Source organism: Lonchura striata, chromosome 10 (genome assembly GCF_046129695.1).
Source record: "Lonchura striata isolate bLonStr1 chromosome 10, bLonStr1.mat, whole genome shotgun sequence".
NCBI lineage: Eukaryota > Metazoa > Chordata > Aves > Passeriformes > Estrildidae > Lonchura > Lonchura striata.
Window position 1 is genome coordinate 5,612,188 of NC_134612.1, and position 17,688 is coordinate 5,629,875.

General features: G+C 44.3%; 1 protein-coding gene and 1 long non-coding RNA gene across 3 annotated transcripts; both read right to left on the bottom strand.

Annotated features, from left to right (window-relative positions):
* Positions 1 to 1,720: 1,720 nt before the first annotated feature.
* Positions 1,721 to 17,237, bottom strand: TRA2B (transformer 2 beta homolog). 2 transcript variants are annotated; one of them, XM_021541448.3, is made up of 9 exons: positions 17,077 to 17,237; positions 10,834 to 10,967; positions 7,322 to 7,484; positions 6,882 to 7,070; positions 5,959 to 6,074; positions 5,009 to 5,092; positions 3,183 to 3,245; positions 2,650 to 2,723; positions 1,721 to 2,140 (listed from the first exon to the last, which is right to left on the bottom strand). In XM_021541448.3, exons 1-9 carry the CDS (start codon positions 17,110 to 17,112, stop codon positions 2,130 to 2,132), a joined length of 870 nt encoding a protein of 289 aa, XP_021397123.1. In that variant the 5' UTR covers positions 17,113 to 17,237; the 3' UTR covers positions 1,721 to 2,129. The 2 variants fall into 2 exon arrangements, with proteins under 2 accessions (XP_021397123.1, XP_021397124.1); XM_021541449.3 differs by lacking the exon at positions 1,721 to 2,140 and having other exon boundaries at positions 2,642 to 2,723; positions 17,077 to 17,226.
* On the bottom strand, positions 11,283 to 17,018 carry LOC144246799 (uncharacterized). The gene is made up of 2 exons (XR_013340507.1): positions 16,213 to 17,018; positions 11,283 to 11,503 (listed from the first exon to the last, which is right to left on the bottom strand). It is a non-coding gene; the product is annotated as an uncharacterized LOC144246799 (long non-coding RNA).
* Positions 17,238 to 17,688: the final 451 nt, after the last annotated feature.

Consider the following 17,688-nt stretch of genomic DNA (forward strand, 5'->3'; position numbering starts at 1 on the left):
AACAGCAGCATCCCCTGTATAGGGAGAGGCTCAAACTGACCCAGAGGAAATTCCACCTGCACGTGTGGGGAGAGGACAGCGGCACAAACAGCTCCTGGTTTCCTTTTTCCCCTCCATGTGCTTCCAAGGTTTTTATTTGTCCTCTGCTGACAGGAAAGCAGGTCTGGAAAGGGCACAGCCTGCCACATCCAGCCAGCAGATTCCTCGCTGTGCTGGTGGGATCCATGCTGAGGGTCAGGGTAGGCTCCCCCCTCCCATGGATAATTCCTGCCTCACTGCTGGCAGAGCTCCAGGCCAGCCAGCTGCGGGTTCCACCACACCACATCCCACAGCCGCCCGTCAGCCCCGCCACAGGGCAGCACTACACCCTGGGAGCATCGGAGTCTGGACTGAGAGCCCTTGGAATGATTCAGCAGCAGAAGGCTCTCCTTCCCAGGGCAGCTACAGCAGCTGCTTCCCCAAACCCAGGAACAGTTCAACATGGATTATGGGGTGCACCTGAGCAAGTGCTGCTCACAGACAACACCCATTTCCATTGGCAGCCTTGGTCCTCACAATGACATTGAGGAGCTGGGGAAGGGAATGGAGCCCCAGGAGAGGCTGAGGGAGCTGGAAAGGGGCTCAGCCTGGAGAAAAGGAGGCTCAGGGGGAACCTTGTGGCTCTGCACAACTCCCTGACAGGAGGGGACAGCTGGGAGGGATCGGGCTCTGCTCCCAGGGAACAGGGAGAGGACAAGGGGAAACAGCCTAAAAATGTGCCAGGGGAGGTTCAAGTTGGACATCAGGAGGGATTTCTTCATGGAAATGGTGGTCAGGCACTGGAAGGAGCTGCTGAGGGAGGTGGTGGAGTCCCCATCCCTGCAGGGATTTAAAACCCTGTGGATGTGGCTCTTGGGGACATGGCTAAATGGTGGCACTGGCAGTGCTGGGGAATGGCTGGAGTCCATCTTAGAGGGCTTTCCAAACGGAATGATTCCACAATGCACTACAGCCTTGCAATGCTCACAGCAAGCATGGACTGACCCGGCACAGGGATTTGGGACACCCAGCACAGGAGCCATGTGACACATCGCAACAAATGTGTCACCAGGAACAGCCAACTCAGCCCTGAATGGGCTATTACTGCTCACACAATTTCAAGTAATTACTGCCATGGTCCTGTTGTCCACCCTGGAGAGTAAACCCAGGGAAGTTTTAACAAATACCTGGATAATTTATAAATCCCAAGACACCTGGTGTGCTGCTGCTGGCCACCTCCTGTGCAGGCAGTTGAAGCAGGTGGGGCCTGCTCCCTCAGTCTCTTCCTTTGCATCATGGCACACCATTCCTTAAACTTTGTTCCCTACATCCACAGAAATCATCGGTTTTGAGTCTAGAAATTTCTGTTATTTCCACAAAACCCCACTTTCTCACCACAAATCAATGTGAAAAGCTCCTCCAACACAAGATTAAAAAGTAACTGGCTCACAGATCCAAATTCACTATGTGATATGACAGATACACATGAAGTGCTGGCCCAAAAACTTTTACATACAAGAGGCAACAGCTGAACACTCAAATGAAGGATTCAGTGCTGATTTCACAAGTGAGAAATGGACTTGAGAAGCACCTCAGGTGCAATTTACTTGTGGGACACCAAAATATTGCTTTTTCCTGAACGGAGGGTATGGCACTTGCCCTGGGATTACCTCAGTGCTTTTGTTTTCTTGGCAAAAAGAAGTAGGAAAAGAAAAAACAAACGTCTTTTTATTTTATTTTCTCACTTTTGGAAAGCATTTTACACAGGTTTGGATCTTGGGAATAACTTGGAATCAGTAGAAAAAACTAACTGAATCGTTTTTGTCTTTACAATAGAAACCTTTCAGGAGTCAAAATGGAGACTAAAAAAATACATGCAAAACATACTCCTTTCAAAACACAACTGAAAACAAAGCACCAAACTACACAAATATGCAGAATGAAACAGCATCGAACACCACAGAAGTTGTCTTCATAAAAGGTGTAAAAGTCACCTAATCCACTAGGCACTGTCACTTGGTTAAACAGAAGAGACAATAAAAAAATATTGTCCACAAACTTGCAATTTCAACTCAAAGGCCGTAGCTAGAAATTCCTCTATGTGTCATGCTTTAATAGCGACCTGAAAGACAAAAACCTGACAGTCAGATTACATGGATTGAAAAAATTCTGGCTAAATCCACTGCCTCTCCTCAAACCTGCATCAGATCCGAGCCCCATGTCCTAGAGGTAACCAAACTCCCAAACTCCTGTTTTAATAGAGTTCTGGAGGAAGAAATAGGATCTCAGACTCAAAACAAGGGCTGTTACCTCACTTGGTTTTTCCTAACTATTGGCTCTGTCCTCAAGGTTTCTCAGTGAAGCATTACAGGAACTGTGGCTCAATAAAATATCCACACCAAAGTCAATCTTAGTGGACACAGAAGCTCAAAAGAAGTTCAAGGAATTGGAAATTTACTTTTGAGACGTGAAATGTGACTGGGCTAGGCCAGCCCAGGGAAGGTGAGGTTGGACAGGGCTTGGAGCAACCTAGTCTATGGAAGGTGTCCCTGCCCATGGCAGGGGGTGGAATGGGATGAGCTTTAAGGTCCCTCCCAACCCAAAACACTCCATGAGTCCACGACTACTTACGAGGTGAGTAGGACCGGGATCTGGACCGGGATCTGTAGCCCCCTCGGCTGTAGTAGGGGGATGGTGACCTCCTCCTGTGACAGGGGTGACACAAACAATCCCTTTGTTAAAACCTGCACAGGTGAGTGGCAGCAGCTTTATGTGGGTAGCTCTAACCCCATCCTGGTCTCAGGAATTCACTTGGGAAAGGTCACAAGCATGGGAGACCTGATCAACATTTCTACTGGGTAACAAAGCAAAGATCTGAATTTTCTTTTTTGTTACCAGTATTATTTTTGCCTAACATAACACATACAAGCTCTTGCACTCACAATCTGCTTTCATGTGAATTTAGTCTGAAGCCAGGAGCATCCCACACAAGCAGGGTAAGCCAAATCCACCTTCACTTTTAATCTGAATTACTTGTTCAAGGTGAAGCTGTCCTTGATTTACAGTCAGTGCTACAAGCCAGGCACCCCCAAACCTCTCCAATCCAATCCAGGCACTCCCAAGTTTTGTGTTTGCTTGCCTAGTTCCACTAATCCAGCACACACCTGTAAAACTGATCTCTGTCCTGAACAGCTCTCCAGCCTCCTCCACCGCCACCTCCTCCTCCTCTGTGAAAACAAAAGCAGAATGACTTTTAGGAATTGAAAAAATAAGAAGTTCACTGTACAAACCCCCCCATCGAGTACGAAAATGACGTGAAGAAAAGACAACATTAGTTCCTACACTGGGTGAAGCTGAATTACTTCATTTAACATTGATTTTTAAACACCTACTTGAGGAAAACCTTTTTACTTATTATTTTCAAGTAGCAAGATCAACTCACTATCCCGAGGAAACACATTGATTCTAAGGTGGAGGCAGGGAAAACCCTCCTATCCTGACATTTTAACACTTTAGAGTCACATTTAAACAAGAACTGTGATGTAACTTCTTATGGAGAACAAAAACAGCACCTTACAGCATTAATATTGAGTGGCTGGGCTTTGGCCTCCTCAGATTCAGATCAGCAAAGCTTTACCAGGAGACTAAATCGAGTTTCAAGTCTTCCCCAGTTGTTTTTGGGGGACTGTTTTTTTTAAAGGTTAATCCATTATTTACAGACACCTTTTCGGGCAAAATTAAGCCTCCCACTGCAGCAAGGAGGAACTGAAGTTTTAACAGGACAATTCCCATCTGATATTGCATTTTCCTTAGGGCATTATTTTCACAGAGGGCAGGGAATGTAATGGAATTTTTAGGGTGGGGTATGCAATGCTCCATTGCATCTTGAACAATTCCAACTTTTCCTTCCTCAGGGAAGCCCTTGCAACATAGCTACACTTTTCTCTCTTCCTCAACCAACCCATGTCTGTAGGAGGGGAAAGTAGCAGACCATGACATTTTTCAAGTAGCCACACACAAGTCATTTGTGGCCCCATATTCATTCACAGAATCCCAGAATGGTTTGGGTTGGAAGGGACCTTAAACACCATCCAGGGGCACACCCCTGGCACAGGCAGGGACACCTCCTCCTAGAGCAGGTCACTCTCACTGGCTCTCTCCAATCACAACTTCTGGTAACATCCACAAACCCTACCAGAATGAAAAGGCAGCACTTAAGCACTTAAGGCTTGTGCCCATACCCTAACTTCAACAGAATTCTGCAATTGCAGGAATGTTTGGTAATGCAGACAGAGACAATTAACTCATATCTTTGTGTTCAACTTAACAGTGTCCCAGAAATTTTAAGGATTTTGCAGGGGTCAAGGGTTTTGCTGGAAAATGCAGTAAACCAATTTCTCTACCACCAAAACCAACTGCACCCCAACCACGATTACACACACATCCAACCTGACAAGCAGTGTTAAAAAAGCCTTTAAATGCAGATGTCCAATACACAACAAGTCATGCTCCAATCCCCAATTCCTTATTTTTGGCAACATTTGAGGTGTCATAATTATGAGCAGGAGATACTGGGAACCACTGAAACTTCCCACTTTTCATCTACTACACTGTGCTCAAAATGCAAGCTGACACTATAATACCAACTCAAATCTTAATCTGCACCATTTCAGTGCTAACAGAGGAACCAACTAAAGATTCTAAAATGAAAATGCAAAAGAACACACCTTGTTTTTCAAAACTCAGTGTGGATTCAGAAAACATTCTGGACTAAGCCAGGCCACAGGTTCAACACCATCAATTATTTCTCAATCCAACCAATTTGATTTGTACACTGAGCATTTTCGTGGAGATTTCACAGAAGATTCCAGAATGACAGTGAGGGCAAAAATATTCTGGAATAGTTACGCAGGATGAACTGCCTAAAGCTTGCACAGGTAGATGAGAAAGCAGAGTTGAGAAAGCAGCAAAATATTCCAAATATGCTCACCTGTATGACCTGCTGTAATAGTCGCGGTCATCGTAGCCTCTGTCATAGCCTCTGTCATAGTAATCTCGTCGCCGTGAGCTGCCACTGCAAGGAGTGAAGGAAACTGCATTTACTAAGATACAAAACCCTAACTTTGTCTGCAGTCTGGTAAATTGACACTATTTAAACTAGGTTCTATTATTATGTCACATCCTTACAGCTGGAAGACTGAGAGCACTCCTGTTTTCCCACCAGTGCACGTGGGAACAGAACTACTTGAACAATTGCTTTTTCAATGCTTGAACTTTCAGTTGTTTTCCTCAACCCTTATAAACCTCAACCTTTTGGTATCACAAGCACATGAAGAACTGCATTCTGAGACAAGTCTTCATCCCCTTTTAACTCTGAAAAAGCTTCTGTTCAGTCAACTTTCTGATAAAAAAAAAAATCAGAAACCTGTAGTCTCAACACAAAATCACCATAACCATCAGTAAGCTGAAAGTCTTGGGAATGAACAAGGGAATGACTTGGGAAAACAACTGACACTGCTGGCAACTTGAAGTCAAAAGTGCAGTGTGTGAACACAGCAAACTGCTAATCCCTAATGTTAACTGAGCCACCCAGCTCCTTGACCATTATTTGTTCATTCACTCTTTAAAACCTAAACTTGCAAATGACATGAATATTTGAAGGTACACAGGAAAACTACACAAAATAGTTTAGAAATTGTCAAAATGTCTTCCTGTTGACACAAGCATTATTACTGATGCTCATGTCTAGTGTTTTCAGTACAGCACAGCAGCTGTGAACAAGGAAACACAACTTGTGCATTAATGCATAAGCCCAAGGAATCAGGAAAACCACTCAGAATCGGGTGTCTCAGAGGAGAAACAGGAGTTTTTACAAAACAATGAATCCTATCCTCTACTGGTTGGGGGAAAAACCCAACCAAAACCATGGACAAAACTTACTAAGTGGGTCTTCCCATATAGATTCCAGGGGTAGGTGTGTGAGGTCTTTTGGTTATGGAGAAGTCTACCCGGATCCTTCTTCCATCCAGCTCCATTCCATTGGCACGTTCCTTTGCCTAAGGAATGACAGAAGAGCATTAGCTGTAGGTACATGGACTTTAGCAACAACACTAATTTTTAACCACTGCTTTAAGTGTTAAAATATCCTAAAAACCAGCCCAGTTTCGAGGCAGGTCTGAGTATCACATCTTACAGTGAATGTAACCTGTAAGATACTCTAGGCCAGCTGGACTTATGTGCCAGTAACCACTGAAAATGTGACTTCTGTGGCATTAAAATCCTGAATGGAAACATCACTGAGCAATTGTTTCAGTGCCTCTAACATGACTAAGAGCAATCTCTGAACATGCTGATGTAGAGAGATGTAAATACTCCACCATACAACAGAAAACATTTACAGGTTAAAAGAACATCACTAAGGTATTTAAATACATCCTTCAAACTACCATAACCTTGAATATAGTATCAGAGTTACAAATAACAAGTAAATCAAAACCAATTGTGCTTTGGTTCTTTTTCTGTCTGCCAAATAGCAAGACCTACATATCAAGCTCCAACCCAAAATGGAACACTTCATGCCAGATGTGGAAAGGACTGGAGATTTTCTGGAGTGGAGTTTATGCAGAACATATGCCTTGTTCCAGTCCATAAGGGGCAGCTTTACAAGGACTAGTATGAGTGTAGGATTCTCTGCTTGGGTGACTACAGCATTCTGCAGCACTAGTAAGCCCAAATTCCGTGATTACGAGATTCCAAGTATTTTTCAGGCTGTGAGTCTCTCCTGGCTATACCCTGTGACAGAACACACACTCCAGGAGCTCAGAGCCCAGCAAACATGGCCCACACTGTGTACCCCAACCTACTTCCTTGGCATCCTCGACGTTCTCGAAGTAGACGAAGGCGAACCCTCGGGAGCGCCGTGACTGCTGGTCGTACACGATGGAAACGTCAGCAATGGGCCCATACTTGGAGAAAACCTCTCGCAGATCTCGTTCTGTAGTGTACAGACTCAGCCCAAACACTCCGAGACAACAGTTTGGATCAGGATTTGCCTAAAGGAAAGGACACAGATATTAAAATCAACTTGGGTTTATTTGCAGTGCAATGTATTTCTCAAGTTGTGACCGTCAGAGCTTCAAGAACAACAAAAGTGTGGCTGAGATTTGGGTCACCTGCTAAGAGACAGTAATACATTAAACCTAGAGGAGCAGGAGCCTTTCACAAAACCCCTTCATGTTTCTCAGGGCACAGAGACTGATTCCAGGATGCATCCAGGACCGTGACTCATCCCTCACACACATACCCTGTTCCCAATGTGACGTCTCCGAGTAGACATGGGGGAATGGCTGTGACTGTGCCGGCGCCGGTAGTCCCGACTGTACGACCTGCTTCTGGATCTTCTGTGGGAGCGGGAACGGGAGCGTGACCTGGTGTAGTGTCTGCGGGAACTCCTCCTCGATCTAGACCTGAGGGAAAGAAGAGAAAGGTACAGTGCTGGGCTTGTTGGGGCCATCAGACAGTCACAAAAAGCTCACACAAATAACTGTTTTCCAAAATCCTGAAGTACCACACGCCTCAGCTATAATTATTTACTCACTACTCTCAAGGACTGTAAGCTAAATCTGTATTATCAGATTGCTGCAGATAGTCTCAGGGCATTCCTGCTGCAGCCCAGGAACTTGCACTTGATCAGTCAGCTCTTCCTTCCACAAAGCTACCTGGGCGTGACAAACTAGTGCTTAGAATATTCAGTGTTTAGGTAAAAACAAGTGGGGTGGCTTTCTTTTCACATGTATCAGACAAAGGAACAGTAAACATGCTTTAACACAAAGCCTACACCGTACTAAGGGGGGCACTCTTTTCAGTGCTGCCTTGGGTGACACTGAAAAGCAAATGCCCCTGCAACAGAGCTGAACACAATCTGAAGAAATCAATCCTGAGCTGGCTCGTTTACCTGCTGGTATTTCAGCAGTTATTTAGCACTCTTTGTCCATGAATATTTACATGTTCATGCTCTTAAGTGCTCACTAATTCTTTCTCCCCAAAAATATTTTCTTACATCACGAGCTCTGTGGACATGAGGGTCTGAAACTCTTCAATTCCTTCTCCCAAAGCCTCAGCCTTCCCAACACAGCCAATCCTAGAGGAGAAGCTGGGCACTCACACGGGGCTACTACACCGGGTCTTGGTCTGCTGATGGCTGCACTGATTAACTCCACACCACTCCAAAGAAAAACCCCTCAAGGCTACGAAGTGCAATAAACAGTGTAACACTCAAGGGATCGAGTCACAAATTGCTGATTTTCAGGGTCTTGTGTCTTTAATGTCCCCTTCCTCTTAATTCCACAGCAGCACCACCCCATTGGAGTGAGGGAAGCTCTGAACTCTAGCTGCTTTTCCTCCTGAGCATTTAACAGCTTCTTCCAGGCTTTCTCACCAAGTGTCACCAGGCAGCCAAACTGTTCAATCTACCTCCTCAAAAAACACCTCCAACCTCCTCAGGAGTGAGCCAGAGAAGCTCAACTTAAAATGCATATTCATGTCCAAAAGAAATTAATTCACCGTGTCCCATTACAGCACTTCTCACTATGTATTTATACAGAAAACATTATTTTTGGCAACAAAAGAAAAAAAAAAAAAAAAAAGAAAAAAAAAAAAAAAAAAGAGAGAACTTCCCTGAAGTTGGGAAAACAGTAAAAAAAGACAGAAATATTAAAAAAAAAAAAAAAAAGGCAGCTCCACACATGCACACAGTCACATTTCAGCCACTGATACAGGAAAAAAAAAATAATGAAGGCAAAGACAGAAGTGATATTTCAGGTACCAGAATGGTATCAGCTAAAAGATAGGAGCTACAAACATCAAAAGTAGATTTTTAAAATCAAGTATATCCACACCCCAACTGATAAAAACACCAGGACACAGGTTGGTTCCCAAATCAAAGTTTAATTTATAAAGCTGGTAACTCAAAAATACATTTGCAACAGAAACTACTACAAAATATAGAAGTTATCACGTGGTTATTTCTCTAGGAAAAGCCAGAGTTCAAAGATCTGCCCATGACCACATCCCAACGTGTGACACCAGTGAACAGAGATTAAAGTATATTGTTTCTAAATATGTGCCTCGACACAATTCTGTCCAAATCTACTAATCAACACTAACTCTGGCACGTAATTCCATTATTTCCAGCCATAGACATCTTCAAGACAGCTGTTAAATGCTCAGGAAGCCATGGAAGTTATAAACTTCTACTTTTGGGTCATCAGAAAGTAGAAAGCCAGTTGCCAGGGTATTATTTAAACACTGTTTATTGCAAAAGTAAGATGTGCCACGTCTCTCACAAATTCTACATCGTACAGTTGCTTCTTCAGAACTGTGTACCATTTTTGACTGTATTTTTACTCAGTATTGTGGTTATTCTGCAAGTGGGAAATGCTTAAAGGAATATGGAATCCCTACAGTCATATGGATTAAAGGGCACAAGAATATGCTGGGAAGGTGTTCTGACTTTGTTGGTTTAATATTAAAAGACTCCCCAGAGATGTTTAGCAGCTTCCCTCCCCCAAGGTTTTCAAATCCCAACTGGATAAAGCCCTGACAGCAGGGTCAGAACCCAGAGCAGGACCTGGGACAGGGCCCTTTCTGAGCTGCCCCATCATCTCTCACTGCTGGCACTCCCACAGGTCACTCCAATTCCACATCTGCTAATGGTAATACTCCAACAAGTACTCACTGATTTTATTCAACACATTTCTTCTTACACTACAGGGACTGCCAGGTGCATGATATGATACTTGTGACTGTGCCTGAATTAAACAAAAAACCCTCGTTCTTCTGCTGTCACAGGTTCCCAATTACATTCCTTCTCACAAAAGCCTTTGTTTGATCTTGCAAGATTTAACACACTATTTGATTATGTTTTCAACCCTGGGTGATTGCTGACAGCACAGTGTCTTCCTCCAGCCTGCCCCGAGGCCTTGGCAATTCATTGCTTGTTTGCATAAAAAGTGTGTTGTGAACAGCTCACTTGAAAACCACACTGCTGAAACCTCACTTTTTTTAGGGTGAATGCCTACAAATGAGTAAAGAAATTATCAACGCATTAATTTCTGTAGCCAGCAGTCAACTATCTACTCTTTTAAGAGGAATTCTGACCCTGCGAACAGCTTGTTTGGCAGGTGAGTATCAGGAGAGGTAATATAGTGCAACAAGCACGTGGATGTTTGTGCTACCATGTAACAAATACAGTAAGCAAGCTCTCCACAACTTTTCTGGAGAGCTTACAGAGCTGTCTAATATTCAAAACTTCCTACCCTGTCAATTTTCAAGTTAAATCAATGTATTTAAAATGCCAGACTGTGAAACTCACATTTATCTGTACTGCTTCTTTTCACTACCTCCAGGAACATCACTGCTTCCAGTGAAGAAACATAATATCCGAAAGTAGCTTAAAATGGGAAATCTGCTGATGCACAGAACTCTGTTAATGCACAAAAAACCTAAACCCTGGAGTTCCTATACTCCACACTCAGACACAAGTCAGTATTCCACGAGATAAAGGGCAGGCACTTCCAAAGTGAATCAGCAAGGATACAATGCTACATAACTGATTTAACTGTTGGAAGAAGCAGCAAAAATATCTGAAGTTATATTATTTGGCTTTCCCAATCCTGAAACCACACACGCCCCTTTGTATTTCATATCCACAGAAGATCCATTAACTCTGGAAACAGAACTGGCTAAGCTGGGCCATCTCTGACAATCATCTGACTTGTGAGGAGGAGGAGGAAGAGGTAAAAGAAGCAAACTCACCTGGATTCAGACCTGGATCTAGATTTTGACCTGGAGCGCCTGGAATCCTCCTTAGAGCGAGATCTTGCAGGGGTGTGCCTCCCCGACTTGCCAGACCCATGAGCACTTCCGCTTCTGGAAGCAGAACGGGATTCCTGCACGCAGATATTGAAAGCCTAATTTGTACACAATTCCTTGTTCACCTAGGGGCTGTAAACAAGCTCCAGTGAAATAAATGGTAAATATTCATAGCTATGTGTCCGGGCAGTTGGCATTAGCACTGCCTAGATTTTTAAGGAGTTTTTTTTCCCTGGTAGACACTTCTTTACCCTGCATGTACTTTTGCTATTAAACAGATAATGCATGCATGTTTAGCAAAATATACAGGGACACATAAACAGACTAGTAATTACTTAGCGTAGTGCTTTCAGATTCCAGATTACTTCTTATCTTAACTTCATTTTTATTCCTTTTCTTCATTCTTCCGTTTCAAATTCTGACTTCTTTCATCTTCCCCACTTCACACAAATTGCTCAATATTCTACAAGTGGGACTTCTGGTCTGATAATTAGCATGCATTCACTTTCTTTTTTTTCAAATTTCAGCTTCACTTATTCCTGAGCTTCAAATAATTCTCATTTATAAAACTTGTCAAATGGCGACTTCCGCATTTTCCTTCTTCAACATTAACCTTAATAGAAAAAGAACAGGATGAAGAATATTTAAGAACTCCAGGATAAAATCTAGTGCCAAAACTGAAACTAGAAAAAAAAAAGTGTTGTGGACTTTTACTATAAATGCAGTTCAAGAATTTAAACTACCAAAGCCCTACGATTTTATCAACAGGTTCAGTCAACTCAGTTTAACTTAGCTCTAAGTAGCTGAATTTGCTATTTATGCCTGTATTTAACAGCAAGTGCAACTGGATCAACTGAGTACCTATTAAGGAATTGTAGCATTAGCAAGCTCGAAATAATTTGCACTATCAGCCACACACTGAGACAAAATCACCGAGGAGTGACTCCAGTGAGGTCCTGCTGCGGCCACTGATGATGTGCTTTGGAATGCAGAAAGCACAGCACAGTTGGTCCTTCCATGAACTCCAATTATCTCAACTTTGGGCCCCTCCTGCAGTTTGGCAGCCCTGGTGTGAAGGTTCAGGAGCACACACCCCCAGCTGCCTGCACAAGTGGGATTACATGTGCAGGCTTTGTATTTCCACAGAAATCTGCATTCCCCACTGACCAGAACTGCACCTGAGCCCCACACTCCAAACTGCTCTGGACTAACACCCCACCTGCTCTGTTACTGGCTATTTCCTCTGGCAGTGACATGACCTAATTAGCAGTTTCAACTTATGTATTTTTAATTTTTAATTCAGTATAATGCTTGGCTTGAGTCATATGCCTTAAACACTTGAACACACTAGTAGTAGAAAGTATTCTTCATTTCAAAATATTAGAGAAAATTTAAAATTCAGCAGAATTATACTTCTTTCTGAAAACACATACTTACTTCTAAGATCCTAAATTTAGTGTAAATTCTGATGAAGAAAGGTCACCAATGACACTAGGTACCAGATTTTTTTTCCAAAATCCCCTATTTTATCTTTCTAACATCTCTTAAACCTGAACACTAACTTAATGGGAATCCTGTACTAAGCATTCAGAAATTCATTTGCTAACCCAAAATCGACATGCTTCAACCACTTCTATGAAACTTCAAAGAAAAGTTACCTGTTTACAACTCCCTACCATACAGGAGAAAAGAAACATGATGTAGAGGACAAAGCATGTTTGCAATTAAGCCCAAGAGCAACAGAAATAGCACAAAGTTGGTCAAGGCCCTTCTCTTCATACAAGTGTATAAAGTTTTGCTCTAAACTACACCTTCCCCATGTACCAACACTGCAAAGGGCAGGGGGAATATTTAGGAGCAATTAAAGTTACAATTAACTAATTTAACCTAAATTCATTACTACCTTCCAAAGAAAACACTCCACAGAGTTCTGAGTTAATATATTAATTTTGCCATAAGAAGTCTTAGCTCTTTAACAAAGCAAGATTGAAGAAGGACTAAAACCCAAACTAAGGCTGCTTTTCACCTGAGGAAAAAATACTTCAATTCACAAAAGATAATCTGGGCTAAACAGAAGGAGCTGTGTCCAAGCACAGGTGGAGACCAGAAAGAAAAGGAGAAATGCAGGATCAGAGGGAAGCAATTGGGAGGATTTTGCCCACGAACACACACCAAACCCTTTTTCAAAACTCTTAAAAGTCAAAAAGCTTTGAAGAAATGAGTAGAGAACAGGAAAGTCTTCATATATTTGGTACATTTTTCAGGCAATCTTGGCTTATTATGTTAAGGTTGATATGGAATCTGGACACTGAGGAGCTGAGCAGAAACTTGTGAAGAAAATGTCTTAAAGTCAACTATCTACCAAAATCAAAACAATTTAACAGCTGGCCTATTTTCATTCAAGTCCTTTGCATTTCACATTTCCCAATCTTTAAAAACACACTATTTTCCCAGATCATCCTTCAATCCACCACATTTTACAGGATTATTGCACTTCTTTATTCCAGCCTTAAAGGAATTCAATGCACCCCACCTGCTCTGCATATCACCAGGACTGGTAATAACCCCCAAAATTACCATGCTGCCCCTTTTCCACCCAAGGCCCAGGAAATCCTCCTTATCCAAAATCCCAAGTGCCAGGGGCCTGCAGCACTGCAAATTTATTTTACACCCTTGAGGGTTCACATCAGTCACTCCCACAGCTTGTTTCTCCCATCTTTTTTTGTTGTTCTTTGTATTGTATTTTCCTACTCTTTGCTCCTTCACTCTGTGAATTTTAAGTTACTGAAAAATGCTCAAGTGTGCTCCTGGCATGACATGGGGAAGAGGAAGAAACAACCTTTTTTACCCTGCCTATATTCCAGCACTGCTGGTCACCAGATCTAGACTGGTATTCACTAAACAATAACCATTCCCCCCCCCCCCCTTTAAGTTTGTCAAGTCTGAATTTAACCTCCCTCCCCACATCCCTTGGTCTTTATCAACAGTTCTTCCCCTTCCAGGCACTTCTGGAATTCACATGGAAGCCCTGAAGTCCAGGCTTGTGGATTCCAAATGGTTCATTCCAGACCTTGAGCACATTCAAACCAAGTGCTGGGATGATTCAAACAGCTCTAAGCACATTCAGAAAGAGCCTTACAGCCATGCACTCTGAGCAGGGAATGTCCCAAAGCAGGATTGTTTGGGGGGCAGTCAGCAGGAAAGGCTTCCATGGACAGAAGCATCTGCAAAGCATGGCCACAGTTCTTTGCACTTCTGAGATCCAGGTTTTCCTCACAGGGATGGAAGTTAAAGATTGCAATCAGTAATGTAAGATACAGAGAAATAAAAGTATTAAGGTTTTATAATCGTGTATTCCTATGAACCTATGTATTTTCACTTATTTTCCCTAAGCAAAGCTGCAGCCTCACATGACATTATCAGATCTGCAGCCTCTTTATTCAAGGTGTCTGTGCTGACTGCACATTCCTCAACCTCTCCCTTATGGAAGTTGCCTCCCTTCCCCTGAGGGACCCGAGATCATTGCTGGGGGAGCTGGGGATTCACTGGAGGGAAAGCAGAACCATCCCTTTCTGCAGGTTCCCAAACTCCACAGAAAGAACACAGCGTGTTCTGAAAAATCAGGCCACAACTTCCTCCCACCACCTCTGCCACTGGCTCGGTGGGCTCCTCCAGTGCCCAAGCTTCAAAGAAATTAATCCACCAGCAAAAGCCAAATTATCTTCTGACAGGTTTGGGCACTGAAAGAGCTCCCCAAGAGGTTCCATCAAGTGCCAGGTGGTGAAGGAAGAACACAGGGCATAGTCCATCCCTGTGGTGGCACTGAGTGATCAGCTCATCTCTAACCTCAAGCTGCTTCCTCAGACCTCCTTCTCAACAATTTTAGAAATAAAAATCACTCGTTCTTGAAAATACATGTATTAAATACTTGTAAGTAATCTGCAAACTGAGCTTTCATACATTAAAAAAACCCAAACAAACAAAACCCCCCACCCTGACTTGCACATTGAACAGCTTCTGACCCCATACCAAGCCATCACTATCACAATTAACTAATTCACAGCGTAGGATTCATTAATTTGGCCTTGAACTCATCTTTTTCCAACCCCTTCATGCCTGAATCCCATGTACTTCTGTGAGAACCATTTCAGTAGAAACAAAATTAAGCCGTAAAACTATGGCACTGCAGCATAACAACAGCATCTCAAGGATAATCCAGTATTTAAGTATTGAAGTATTTCATAATTTACAGTTTCTTCAGCCAAAAAGTTTCTAGAGTTCATCCCCCTATGGAGCATAAACTGTAACAGCGAATTCAAGTGGGGATTTTTTTCTTATTTTTCCTTCCCCTTTTATAAAACACCATAATCCAAAGTAAATTCGTGCTGCTGCTTAAACAAGTCCCAATCCTGGCAAAAGCATCCAGAATTTCTTCATCCCAAAAGCTGCCATGAGGGCTCAATCAAGTCAGGCTGCAAACCAATGCAGCTGGAAATGGAGTAAAACAAGATCCAGCTGACTGAATTCCCAGACCTGACTGGCTTGAAACACCGCCACGGGAGAGAGCAGGAGCACAATTCCTGCTGGCAGCCTGCACTTGGGACAGTTTAAGACAGTTGCAATCATATTCCAGATTATTTATTCAAACACTAACTCAACTCTGCAGAGACTCCAGCTTGGAAAAGCACAAAAGCCATTGACTCAGTAAAACCTAAGCTTTAAGTAAGCAAAAAGCCCCATAAATAACATTAGCAAGAGCAGAAGGAAAACCAATCCCTGCTCCAGTCTAGAATAATAGGTGTGCAGCTCTATGGTTTCACCTTTACAAACACATCCATTTCAAACAACTTACCTATTTAAAGGTCACAAAAGTTCAGACATAACTCATTCTAGGCACTGGCAAAACTGTCTATAAATGCTTTAATACATTTTTTATATTAAAAATACAACACAGCAGTAGACAACAATTTCTGCCCCAGTACTCTGCACGATTGTTTCACACAAAAAGACTTTACTATAGAAACTTTATTATTTCCACTCTTTCTGACTGAAAAGATAATGCAGGTTATCCTGGCAAAATTTATTAAGACTACATTGGCTTCCAGTCCGACCTGCACAATAATTAAAGCATCTTTAAAAAAACTAACACACAGATAATTCACCCTGAGCAAAAGTTACCCCCTCACTAAAAAAACTTCAGAGTGAATGAAGATACCAATGAAAACACAGGCGCTGGCACAAGCCCATTCCTTAATCCCTGTCTTTCACCATTCATTCCCATTTTTAGCCCCCTGGAAACCGTTTCTTTGCAATCTTACATACCTTGAAGTAGAAGCACTCACATATTACAGCTCCTTGTAGTGCATTATTAAGATAAAATCATATTCTAAGAAAGATACTGCTCAGAATGGCTACGTTTTCTAATATTTCTTGCCACCTCCAGTTTAAGACTTAGGAACTTATCACCTCCCTCCGATGCTGCAGCAAGATATCTGAATTATGCTAAAAAAAATCCCCAAAGCACAGTACTGACCCTAAATAAAAACATCAAAGACAAAGAAGGCTGATCCAGTAAATAAAAAGCAATTACAAATGTGCATCAGAAATGCGAAGCTTAGCAAGTCGTCTATTTCTACGTTAATAAAAAGCTCATCCGGACTGCGACATCTTCCCGAAACTAGGAGCCTTGGCAGGTATCTGCTGCAGGTTTCACAGAGCCAAGGGGTTGCCTCCGATGATCAAGTTTAAATTAGAGGAGAGCCCGAGACACCGGGACGCCAGGCCCGAGGAGCAGAGTTATTGTTACATGGGGGTGGGAGCGAAGAGAGGTCTGAATTAGAGAGCGACCCAAGAGCGGATTGCGAGGCGGCTCTGGAGGGAGGATGAGAACAGGATTCCCCTTCCGCAGGGGTGGGACGGAGGGCGCGGGGCCCCTGAGGGCTCGGGGCCGCCATTTTGTCCCTCCCGGGCGCGCGGTCCCAGCCCAAGATGGCGCCGGGCGCCTCACGCGGGGAGCGGCCCCTCCGCCATCGACCTCACCGCTCCCGCAGAGCCTCCGCCGCCCGCGAAAGGGGACAGGGGGGCACACGAGGGAACCGGCGCCACCCGAAGGCGACGGAGGGGTGTGTGGGGAGGGAGGGGAGCGGGGGGCCCGGCCGCGCAGCGCGCTCGGGCTCCGTGTATTACCCGTTCGCCGTAGTTTTGCTCCCCGCTGTCGCTCATCGTCCCGTCCCGCTGCTCCCACCACCGCCGCCGCCCGAACCGGACACGACCGTCCCCGGCCACAGCGCCGTCCGCGCGGGAAGTGACGAGAGCGCGGGGCCGCGCGCGCGCGCCCGGCGGGCCCCGCCCCCGGGGGGGACGGCCCTGGGCCGGAGGCCGCGCCCCAAAGCCCCGCCCCGCGCGGCACCGCCCCCGACGAGGAAGCCACGCCTCCAAACCTAGGCCACGCCCATGGGTTTGCGCGCCTTTTTAAAGGCCACGCCCCTTCTCGAAAACCACGCCCCCAAGCTCCGCGGCCCTCGCCGCCCCGCGCGCGATGACCACGCCCTCTGACGTCACACTGAGGATCCGCCCACTAAGCTCCGCCCCCTGCCCTCAGGTGAGGCCCCGCCCCAAGTGAGGCGGTGGAAACAGTTTAAAAATGTGATGGCGAGGGAGTTTTTTTTGCGAGTTAAATCCTTAGTTCAGAGCACGGGGGCGGGGAAGAGCGGGATATTTCTCAGGCACCCACTCGAGGGCAGCAGAGTGTCGCTGAAATGGCGGGCTTGCCTCCATCCGTGGCATAGTTTCTCCACA